Genomic DNA, 12,245 nt, shown 5'->3' with positions numbered 1-12,245 from the left:
TTCTTATACAATAGTTAATCACACTTCCATTGTCAATGTTCATCATGGATCTCTATTATTTATGTTATTAATCATGCCACGTAGAGAAACATGTTTACTATCCTATCTGATAAAATCATAAAACTAATACTTAAAATAGTGAACAATATTAATAATGCATACTAGATAAAGGAGTTAAAGTATATTAATATTTTTCTTCACACATGAAGTTATTACAGAAGTAGTCCAGAGATGGTCAGCCAAGTATCAAAGTTGATCTAACTAGATCATTTTTCTTTCCTTGTCGATGTTGGCACCCCATTTTGTTGTCTCATTCTTGCCCTTTTGTTGTTGTTATGGTCTTCTTTTTGCCTTTGTTAGCCCATTGATCATAATCATTCTAAGAGATTCTAAGTGGGCTAGGTCATATTGCTTGATTGTACCTTTGGATGTTTTATCTTTCTCCCCTCTTATGTTAGTCAAATACCTAAGTTGAAATTTCCAAAATTGGCTAAGTAGGGGTTTTCGGAGCTTTCATAGGCACCTGAAACCTTTGGTTCTTGGTTCCTATAAAACCTTCAATGGGTTCCTAGTGCAGTCATAAGCCCCAACAAGAAACGCATAATGATGAGAGAAAAGGTAAAGGCGATAAAAGGTAAAGATAATGGAAGTGGTTCCAATGGTTTTTGGTACTGTTGGAACCTTTAATAGGTTCCTATTGCCCCTCTAAGCCCCAATGACTTCTTGTTCCTTTGTCGAGGGTTTGCGTTTTTAACATTTTATCTTTCAGAGGCTCGACATAGGGAGGTATAATTATTTTAATGATTTTTTGGGGCCCAATGACATGTTTCCTCATTGACCTACTCCACCTACCAGCATTCATGGATCCATTTCACCCAACTATCTAAAGTAAGTGTAGACATCCTACTTCAATCTAGAGCGCCCATTACAGGCAAGACTCTTCTCCAACATTTGGTTTTGCATGTGCCATAGTGTGATGGTTTATTGTTTCAACCTAGGGATATATGTTTTGTTACGAGTCTAATTTTGGGAGGAGGTTGGTTCTTGTGATGGCAATAGGAGGGTATGTAGGTGCAAGTATTCGTCTAAGGTTTTAACCATGCTATGTCTAGTTGCAAAAGGGCAATGGATCCATGAGGCATGTGAAGGATAATATGTATCAGATATTGTGTGAGGATGTCTTCATTATTGTTTGCATTTCTCTAGGGAAATCTTTAGTAATTGTAAAGGTTTTCTCTTCTCATAGTTGCTGACATGAATGTAATGTACATTTGATAATTTGACAACATTCCAAGATATTAAAATAGGTATTGTAATAATCATTTGTTTATTACATATGAATTCATGTAGTCCAGTTATGATTACTAAGTATGCGCTCTATGTAATGTTTGTAGTTTGATGGCATATTTGTCTAGATAGACTATTATATGTTTTCTTTCATTATCTCCTTTATTCTTATTTGTGACTTTAAGTCCATTAGATAGGCATTGATCTCTAGTCCACTTGACCAATATCAAATCATTCACAACAAACAAAATGTAAATTAGTAGTGTTGGAGTAGGAGTAGCTTTAGTACATTCATAACCTCGTGATATAACTAAGGATATATCTTAAGCGAGCCTCAAATGAATTCATTTTGTGTGGGTTATAATTGTATATTGTTGTCAGCTATATAGGGGTTTCTAGGTAGCCAGTTGTTCTTGGTTCAATGACAGTCTTTGGGACCAAGACATCAAGTTGGGTTTGGTTGTCATTAATTTTTTTTTTCATTTGATGTGATCTCAATACTTGTTAAGGTATAAATACCCTTTCAAGTCTAAGATGAGCTCAAAATGTAGGAGATATAACCCACTCTCGTAGACTTGACCTTCAACCCTCCACAATATGTTGATGAGCTAATTTTACTTACTTAACAACAACCTTGGCCTTGTACGTGAGATTTGGTTTAGGAACTGGAGTAGCAGTTTTGGGAACCACCAAAATGGTGTATCATGACTAAATTAAAACATAAATCATTATCCATTTTGCATAATCACCCCAAGTAGACTATAAGGGGCTGTTGTCTCGAGGAGACCAATAGGCTTCTGGGATTGTAAGTCCCTTGTTATTCTCAGCATGTGGAAGTTGTGGTGATTGACATATGGTTATTGCCAAGCTACAGATGTGTGAGAACTGGACGAAAAACTTATATAGGGGGAAGCAGAGTACCCCGACCGTTCACGAGAGAACGTATCTACATTGTGCTTTACTTTCCCACAGGCGAAGGTTCATGGTGGAGAAATCCAAGGAGGACCAAAACAACATTCCAACAAGCAAAGGTGTTCAGAGCGATTGCAGAGTAGAGGTGAAGTAGGAGCAGCAGCAGAGTAGTAGTGTGACTTGGAGTCCCCGTTTAGGGAGGGGGCCTGGGTCGTGTACTAGGTAAGATGTCGTGGGCTCACAAGAGAGTCAGTGGTGCGCCAGGTTGAGTTCCGAAGGAGACAGGGTCTTTGTGGATTTGGAGTCTACATGAGAAGCTATAGCCAGGGGCGAGGTGCAGTGGTATCTGTACCGGTGTTTCAAGAGTGGACGCAGATCCAGGGGCGGGAACTTGTAATCGGGTGCTTGGGAAGTACTCAGGGTAGTGACCAATGATATTGTTGGAATTGTTTCTAGACCAAGCCAGGGGCCATTCTTCAGCTCAATAAAGCTATCTTATTGCCCCAACATTGTGTTATTGTGTAAGGATTCTGCTGTGCAAGTTTGTATGTGTTGTGCAAGTGTGTGTGTGCATGTTCTCGGGCTTGGGAGTGCTTACAGGCATAGTCCGAGTTCTTGGAAGTGCTTGGATCTCACAGACAAGTACCAAAAAGATCGTCGGTACCGCACGGGAAAACCAACCCCGTGACAGTTGGTATTAGAGCACAAGGTTTTGATACCCCAAGCTAGCACACTAAGAGGGAGTTCAGTTTACATCAGTCATGACGAAGCCAAGAGTGGGGGATGCTGACGAGGAGTCAGAAGGAGAGAAGGGCTCACCCCATATTCACATTATTGAGAGGTCCAAGACAAAGGAGCGACTTCTGGAAGTGAGAAACCGTTTGGAGGCTTTGGAAGAGATGGAGCTGCCGGTGCGTGCGGAGGCCGCCGAGGTAAGACTGGATGTTGCTGAAGGTGAGATCAAGGATCTCCAGGTCCTGTATGGACATGAATAGCAAGAACAAGTTAGACTCGAAGACGAGTTGAAGAAGGCTCTTCAGGAGATCGAGTTTGTCAAGAGTTGTGTTTCTCAAGCAGGGATTACCAAGGGTGCAAGAGTGACACCACCTGAAAAGTATGAGGGTGATCGAGATGACAAGATCATGGAGAATTTCTTCTTTGACATGGGTAGGTACCTGAAATCCATGAGGGGATTGACGGACGAAGAAAAGGTGGAAACGGCCATAGGATTCCTCACTGGAGCAGCAAAGCTTTGGTGGAGGACCAGACTTCAGGACATGGAGGCTGGTAGGCTGGTAGTCAAGGTAGACACATGGGATGAGTTGCGGGACGCACTCAAGGAGCAGTTCAAGCCAGAGAATGCAGGTTGGACCTCCTTCAAACAACTTTCAGACCTGAAGCAAACAGGGAAGATCCGAGATTATATCAAAGCTTTCCAGGTCCTTATGTTGGAATTTCTAAATATGGATCAAGATCTTAAGTTGTATCACTTCTTGAAGGGTCTGGTACCGTGGGATCAGAACGAGCTACAGAAGCTGAAGGTTCCAAATGTCGAGGAGGCCATTTCAGTCGCGGATCGACTGGTTGACTACAAGGATTTGCCGAAGGCACCAGGTGCATCAGGTGGATCCTATCCGCCGAAGAAAGACAAGAAGCAATTCCAACCCAAGGATGATGGAAAGTCTAAGGGAAAGGGGGACTCTTCTAGTAGCAAACAGAGCGGGACAGGGAAGTCCTCATCTGGTACAGGTTCCAGCAAAGGTTTGAGAGATGGCGAGTCAAAGAATGACAAGAGAGGGCGTGGGTGTTTCATCTGTGGAGGCAGAGGTTGAACTCTACATAGATGGCAGTAGACCAGGATGGTCAGATTGTAGCGATGGGTGTGATCCAGCGTTTGGGTGCAGTTAATGCCACTGAGCAGCCTAAGGCAACGACTGCCGAACTTGAGAACCGCAACAAGTTGTGTCACGTGGAGGCCTAGTTGAGTGGGAAGTACACAGTGGCTATGGTGGATACATGAGCCACTCACAACTTTATCTCAGCCGGGAGAGATAGAGATCTGGGGTTGAAGGTGTAGGCCGATGCATGCTCTTTCAAGGCATTGAATTCCCCGTTCAAAAAGATATATGGTATTGTCCGGGACATACCACTAAAAGTCGGCTCGTGGCAGGGTCGCATGGATCTGACAGTGATCAAAATGGATGATTTCAAGTTGATTTTGGGTTAGGAGTTCTTGAAGATCGACAAGGTTGCGGTGATACCTCACCTAGATTCATTGGTGTTTTTAGATCCGAAGCAGACATGCTTGGTGAAGATGACAGAGAAGCGACAGTCTGGGAAGGCTCCGATGATTTCAGCATTGGGAATGAAAAAGGAGGCCAAGAAGCATGGTAAGGAACTGATGTTTCTAGCAACACTACTTGGAGGTTGGGATGAACTTGAGGATGTGCAGGAGACACCCATTCCACCTGAAGTAGAGGAAGTCATTCTGGAGTTTTAGGACACTATGCCATTCAAGCTACCCGCTCAACTCCCAGAGAGGAGAACTATAGATCACAAGATTGAAATGGTACCAGGGGCGAAGCCACCATCACAAGCTCCGTATAGGTTATCTGGTCTAGAGATGGTAGAACTGAAGAGGCAGTTGGAGGAGCTGCTTGAGGCGGGTTACATCAAGCCATCCTGTTCTCCGTATGGGGTGCCCGTGTTGTTCCAGAAGAAGAAAGATGGAACATTGAGGTTATGTATCGACTTCAGGGCCCTGAACAAGTTGACCATCAAAAATAAGTATCCCCTTCCTCTTATTGTTGATTGTTTCGACTGATTGTCTGGGGCAAAGGTCTTCAACAAGCTTGATCTTAAGCAGGGATACTATCAAGTAAGGATTGCAGCGAGAGTCGAGGAGAAGGTTGCATGTGTGACCAGGTATGGGTCATACGAGTTCATGGTGATGCCCTTTGGGCTATGCAATGCACCCACAACATTTTGTACACTCATGAGCGATGTGTTCCGACCTCTGTTGGATAAGTCTATGGTGGTGTATCTGGACGATATACTAGTTTATAGTAAGAATATGGAGGAGCACAAGCAACACTTGGCAAAAGTATTTCAGTTGCTCTGGGAGAACAAGCTTTTTGTCAAGAAGGAGAAATGTGCGTTTGCTCAGGAAGAGGTGCACTTCTTGGGGCATATCATTGGAAAATGTTTCATTTGTCCAGATCCAGAGAAATTGAGAGCAATCCGGGATTGGGAACCCTTACAAAATGTTCATGAAGTGAGGTCATTTCTTGGTTTGGCGAATTACTACAGGAGGTTTGTTGAAGGGTTTTCTAGATGTGCTGCGCCCTTAACAGAACTTCTAAAGAAGGACCGGAAGTGGAAGTGGTCAGACAAGTGTCAAACGACCTTTGAGACACTCAAGGAGAGACTCCCGTCGGTGCCAGTGTTGGCATTGCCTGATTTCACAAGGCCATTCGAGGTTCAAAGCGATACTTCAGACTTTGCAGTTGGAGGGGTGTTGATGCAAGATGGACATCCAGTGGCTTATGAGTTGAGAAAGTTGCAGGATAGGGAGAGGAATTACCCTGCCCATGAGAAGAAATGACTGGGATCATTCATTGTCTTCGAACTTGGAGGCACTATCTCTTGGGAACGCATTTTGTGGCGAAGATAGACAATGTTTCCTCAACGTATTTCAAGACTCAGGCGAAGCTCATTCCAAAGCAAACCAGGTGGCAAGAGTTCTTAGCAGAGTTTGATTTTGAGATTCTCTACAACCCAGGAAAGAAGAATGTTGTAGCGGATGCTCTAAGCAGGTAGGGACAGTTAGCTGCTATTGAAGGGGACCAAGAGGCACGACACGGGGCTAGCCGAGTGGAACTATCTAGCGAGGTGTTGGAGTCTATCAAGGAAGGTTATCCGATGGATCTTCAGGCGACGGAGCTATACAAACAGGCTAAGGAGGGTAGGACTTGGAAGTTCAACATCAAGGATGGGTTGTTGTTGTTCACCCAGGATCGAGTTTACCTTCTGAAGTGGAAGAATGTGAGGAGGAAATTTCTCAACGAATGTCATGATGTTCTGTGGTCAGGCCATCCGGGACAAAAGAGGACCCTTGCATTGGTTGAGAGAGGCTTCTATTGGCAGAACATGAGGAAAGATGTGGATGAGTATGTCAGGAGCTGTCTCATATGTCAATAGGATAAGGTAGTAACAAAGCCTCTGGGAGGATTGTTGCAGCCCTTACCCGTGCCAGTGAGACCATGGGCAAGCGTGAGTATGGATTTCATCACAGGGTTGCTGGATGTGGATGGGTACAGTAGTATCATGGTCGTGGTTGATAGTTTCTCAAAGTATGCTATTTTTGTACCGTGCAAGGCACCGTGCAGAGCTGAGGACGTTGCCGACTACTTCTTCAGGAATGTTGTGAAGTATTGGGGTGTTCCATTGAGTATCATTAGTGATAGGGATGCTCTCTTTACTAGCAATTTCTAGAAGGAGATGTTCCAGCTAATAGGGACAAAGTTGCTCATGTCAATGAGTCATCACCTAGAGATAGATGGACAGACTGAAAGGATCAATGGGGTTCTGGAGGACTATCTTAGGCACTTTGTTTGGTCGGACCAATCCAATTGGCCAAAGTTGTTGGACCCAGCGCAGTTTAGTTACAACATGCAGAAGAGTGCATTGAGTCAGTATTCACCTTTTGAATTGGCTACAGGTCAACAACCACTGACTCCTCATACAGTTTTGAGTGGATATGTCGGGGACTGTCCGGATGCAAAAGATAGGTTGAAGGAGTGGCAAGATCGAGTGGATCATGCGAGGCATAACTTGGTCAAGGCCGTAGAAAGAATGAAGCATTATGCAGACTTAGGGAGGAGCAATGTGGAGTTCAAAGTTGGTGACAAGGTCTTCCTCAGGATGGACCTAGTTCAGTTTAAGACACCCAAGGGGTTGAGTGCATCACTTGGTCGTAGATTTGACGGACCATTCACAATCGTAGGGCGGATTGGGAAAGTTGCATACAAGTTGAAGTTGCCAGCACATCTTAGAGTCCACAATGTTTTTCATGTCAGCCAACTCCGTCTGTATCATCAGGATAAAGAGGACAACAATAGGAACATACCAACACGAGGACCAACATTTGTCAAGGATAGGTCGGGACTAGATGTGGAGGAAGTGATCGCTATAAAGGAGTGAGGATTTGGAAACAGGAAGTGGAGAGAGTTCTTAGTTCATTGGCAGGGCCAGTCCCGAGAAGAGGTGACTTGGGAGAAGGCTGAGAACCTCTGGAAATATGAAGCTAAGGTTTTGGAGTTCTTGGAACGGAACTCCAGCCTCCTCTTCTAAGTGTAAACAAGGTTGGGGGCCTTTGCAGCACGAGTTTGGGATTGTGTTGTCGGTGTCGATGACGTCGCCTATTTTAAGTGGGGGAGGATGTAAGGGGCTGCTGTCTTGGGGAGATCAGTAGGCTTCTGGGGTTGTAAGTCCCTTGTTATTCTAAGCAGGTGGAAGTTGTTGTGATTGACATATGGTTATTGCCAAGCTACAAATGTGTGAGAACTGGACAAAAAACTTATATAGGGGGAAGTAGAGTACCCCGACCGTTCACGAGAGAACATATCTACATTGTGCTTTACTTTCCCACATGCGAAGGTTCATGGCGATGAAATCCAAGGAGGACCAAAACAACATTCCAGCGAGCAAAGGTGTTCAGAGCGATTGCAAAGCAGAGGTGAAGTAGGAGCAGCAGGAGAGTAGCAGTGTGACTTGGAGTCCCCGTTCAGGGAGGGGGCCTGGGTCGTGTACTAGGTAAGTCGTCGCGGGCTCACGAGAGAGTCAGTGGTGCACCAGGTTGAGTTTCGAAGGAGACAGGGTCTTCGTGGATTTGGAGTCTATGTGAGAAGCTACATCCAGGGGCGAGGTGCAGTGGTATCTGTATCGGTGTTTCAAGAGTGGACGCAGATCCAGGGGCGGGAACTTGTAATCGGATGCTTGGGAAGTACTTGGGGTAGTGTTGACGTGTATTTTGTACACTATCAAACACAGAATAAAATACCCAAGGGTACCTTATCCTCTCTTGAGTAAAGCCTCTGAATGCTGAAGATATCGCGAAAAGGATCAATCAGGGTGACTTCAAGGTTCTTTGCTGTAGGATCTCTACGTGTGGATAAGCTCTCTGTGGTATGATGTGATTTGCTGGAATCACAAGGGGACTTACACTTGATGACTGAACTTCTGATTTGCTTTGAATATTTGCTGGAACACAGGATTTTACTGCCTTAGATTTGAAAAAAAGGAAAAAAGATGAGGGTGAGGAAAGAATCTAATCCTAATACTAAGGAATGTAGGAGCAATGATTGAGCTTTGATGAAATTCTAACTAAGTCTTGTTTTGACATCCCAGGACCATCTCCACAAGGTTAGTGCGATCTTCAAAGGAAAGCTTTATGATGTTCAAATCATCACTGCTGGCATAGACACCATCAGGTTGATGCATATCAATGAAGAAGCGACAATTGAAGTTAAGCTTAAGCTGAATGATTCTAGTTGACTACACAAGGCAAGTTTGCAATCAACAAACTGCTAGTAGTATGGATATACGAATTCCACCATCAATCAATCACATTTCTTCCATTCATCTAAACATCTACCATATAGGATTGAAGATTCAACAAGAAACCATACATATTGCAAGAAACGACACATTTCACCATTACTTCAATGAAAATGGAGTTTGTTTACAATCAATGGCAAAAATTTCTTGCCTTGTCCTCCTATTCTACTCTAATTGCTAGACTAATTTGCTATCTAACTACTCTCTATCTATCTTCTCTCTAACTCCTTCCAACTGCCTTTACAAAATGAAGAGCTGAGGCTTATATAGTGCCCTTAATACAATTCGATGGCTGAGATCAATTTGAGATCAATGGCCAAGATTCAATAATGAAAACCCTAATTAGGGTTTGTTACAACCATTACATAACATTTAATGCTTGACTAATGATAAAATTGTATTAATTGGACACATGTCTTCTCTGGAAAATTCAACCAATGGATAGCTGGGGTAGGTACATCGAAGTTTGTGCCACCTCCCATGAGTTAGGTACATTGAATCTGGACATGCTGAGGTGGATCAATCCGACTGGAGGAGTGATGATTGGGATGCCAACTCATCTGACACTTGGTTGATATTCAATTTGGTAACGTTGAGAAGCTAACTTTAATTAACTCTTCTGAAACTATCTGCTTCTTCAACGAACCCTTGCTCTGACTTCTTGTGTCCTTGATTTGCAGGATGATTGATGTACCTCGCCTTGGAATGCTGGATTGGAAGAGGTCGCCCTTATCTTGATGATGCTGGATCGAAGAAGGTCGTCCTGGTCGATGCTAGACTGGAGGGAGTCGCCCTTATCCTTGCTTGATCTTCTTGGAGGAGATCGTCCTTGATCTGGCTTGATTTTCCAACTTCCGGGATCTCCATTTGATACCTACACAAAATATTAAAGTTAGTCTTTTGAGCATCAAACCTCAAAGCATGAAATTTAAGACCTTTCAAAGGTAAAACTTAAGATATTAACTTGAAAAAAGTCATGATAAATCAAGAATTATACATTTTCAAATTAATCATGAATGGAAATTGGATTTTCAAGACTTAGATTTTACAAAATTACAATGGGATCATAATAAGTCTTGAATAAGAACTTCAAAAAAGTAATTCTTCATACCTTCCTTTGAGTATTAAACTCTAAGAAACGATGCAAAAATAGATGAATTTCGCTAGGCAAAGTGTAGATCATAGCCCCCTCTTGGATGAATCACGCTTCCTCTAGCTTCAAAAGAATTTCACCTTCCACTAGCCTCTTCAAAAATCTGGAAATTATCCTCCAATCTAGCAAGAAAATCGCCTCTCCAATAGCCTTCAAAATGAATTTCGCCCTCCTTAGTCTCCACACTTAGTAGAAATTCGCTCCACTCTAGCTAGATTTCACACCTTCAATTAGCTCTCCAAATTCGCACTTGAAAGGATGATTGAATGATTTGAATGATGAAAAAACACACCTCCAATATATAGAGCGCTCACCCCTCTTCCCTCCAAGGCCGACCTAGCAAATAAGCCTTAAAATAAAATATAAAAAACACTAAGAAGAAGGCTGACTTGATAAATAAAGACAAAATAATGCCTTGTGCGCTCAACTTGTAAATTTTTTAATTTATTTAAATTAATTTTAATACCTCTAAGATGTTTATTTTGATTATTTCAAGGTACAAAATTAATTTATTAAATTGAAATGCCTTTAATTTAATGTGAATTTGATTTAATCTTCCAAAGGCTTCGAAGTGAGCAAATTTGGCGAATTTTAAGAATATCAACGCTCAAACAATGTCAAAATGAAGGATATCACCAATTTCGCCCTTGACCCTTGGTGAGGGACAGGAGCGCTTTTTACTTTTGCTCTTATTCCTTCGTCCTTTTAATTGCCAACTCTCAATGTGGGGTAAGTGATGATCCCCTTTCATCCATTCTATGCATGTTTAACTTGTTTTTTGCAAGGCAAAATTGGTGTTCTAAAGATTTTCGCCTTGGTCCTCCAGTGAAGGACAGGAGCGCTTTTTGCATTTTAGGCTAGGATTATTAAATTTTGAAGGCAAATCCTTGTTCACCACACTTTAAAAGACCCTTTTCCATCTTGCACAACCTTGCCTTAGCATAATCTTGAAGGAAATTGTTGATTTTATAAAAATCGCCCTGGTCCTTCAGTGAGGGACAGGAGCGCTTTTGAGTCCTTGTGCAAATTCTTGATTGTTTCGATCCTCAAATTACCCTTAAGGCGTAGGACATCATTCCCCATTCCTTCTTGAGCCTTGGAAACAAAAAATAGCATCTCAAAATGTAAGATAAAAGGGCATATTTGGAGATTTCGCCTTGGTCCCTTGGAGAGGGACAAGAGCACTTTTGTAATTTCAAGCTTGTCTGTCCTTTGCTAGCCTTCCAAATTATCTTCAATGGGCTAATCATGTCGTCTTCCATTCATTTTGATCACAACACTTGCCTTGTCTTTGCAAGAAATTTGCACTTTTTAGAAAATCGCTCTGGGCCTTCAGCAAGGGACAGGAGCACTTTTTGTCATCTTGGTATATTTCCTTGTTTGTGGACCACTCAAATTATATTCAACGCACAAATCATGTTTTCCTTGACCTCTTCAAATCATAAAATCACTTTAATCTTGCAAAAATAGTGCAAATTTGAAATTCAAGCTCCGGTCCTTCAATGAGGGACAAGAGTGCTTTTTGCTTTCTAGGCCAAAGTGCCTCATTTTTCATCTTGAAATTCCTTTGCTAGGGAAGATATCATCTTACTTCATGCTATGAATAAAAGTTAATGTCCAAGAAAGGTCTAAAATTGTGCATATAAAGAAAATCGCTCTAGTCCCTTGGAGAGGGACAAGAGCGCTTTTACCTTCTAGGCAAAAACTCCATCATTCCATCGTCTTCGATCAAGTTTGGATGCTCTATCATGTTCATTTCGTCCTTCACCATGCCTTTGATGTTTCAATTTGACCAAACAAGGCCAGGAATGACTCCAATAAGCCTTTTCGCCTTGGTCCCTTGGTGAGGGACAAGAGCGCTTTGCCTTGGACCCTTGGAGAGGGACAGGAGCGCTTTTCGCTCTGGATCCTAAGTGAAGGACAGGAGCGAAATTTGACTTTTTGAACTCTCTATCAGGATAATTTTTATGGAATATAACATTTAAGTATAAGAAAGAAGAAAGATAGAAGGAAATGTCATATATACTTTCAGGATGTTTGAGAGTGGTTTCAGACCTCCAGGAGTTATATTGCAAAATCTAATTTCTTGAGGTTTTTCAGTTTCCAGACTTAGTCAAATTTCAGGATCAGGACTTTTAGACTTAGCCAAATTTCAGGATTAGGACTTTCAGACTTAGCCAAATTTCAGGATTAGGACATCACTCAAGCCGGACTTGCTATCCATGTGATCCCCTTGGCAACACTCAAAATGCAAAGGCCAACGGACAAAACCCTA

General features: G+C 42.4%; 1 protein-coding gene across 1 annotated transcript; it reads left to right on the top strand.

The window, feature by feature from the left end:
• The first annotated feature begins 6,477 nt into the window (after positions 1-6,477).
• On the top strand, positions 6,478-7,401 carry LOC131876746 (uncharacterized). The gene is made up of 2 exons (XM_059222218.1): positions 6,478-6,649; positions 6,920-7,401. The coding sequence occupies exons 1-2, from the start codon at positions 6,478-6,480 to the stop codon at positions 7,399-7,401; spliced, it is 654 nt and encodes a 217-aa protein (XP_059078201.1).
• Positions 7,402-12,245: the final 4,844 nt, after the last annotated feature.

This window comes from Cryptomeria japonica, chromosome 6 (genome assembly GCF_030272615.1).
Source record: "Cryptomeria japonica chromosome 6, Sugi_1.0, whole genome shotgun sequence".
NCBI lineage: Eukaryota > Viridiplantae > Streptophyta > Pinopsida > Cupressales > Cupressaceae > Cryptomeria > Cryptomeria japonica.
This window is presented reverse-complemented; position numbering and strand designations above follow the sequence as displayed.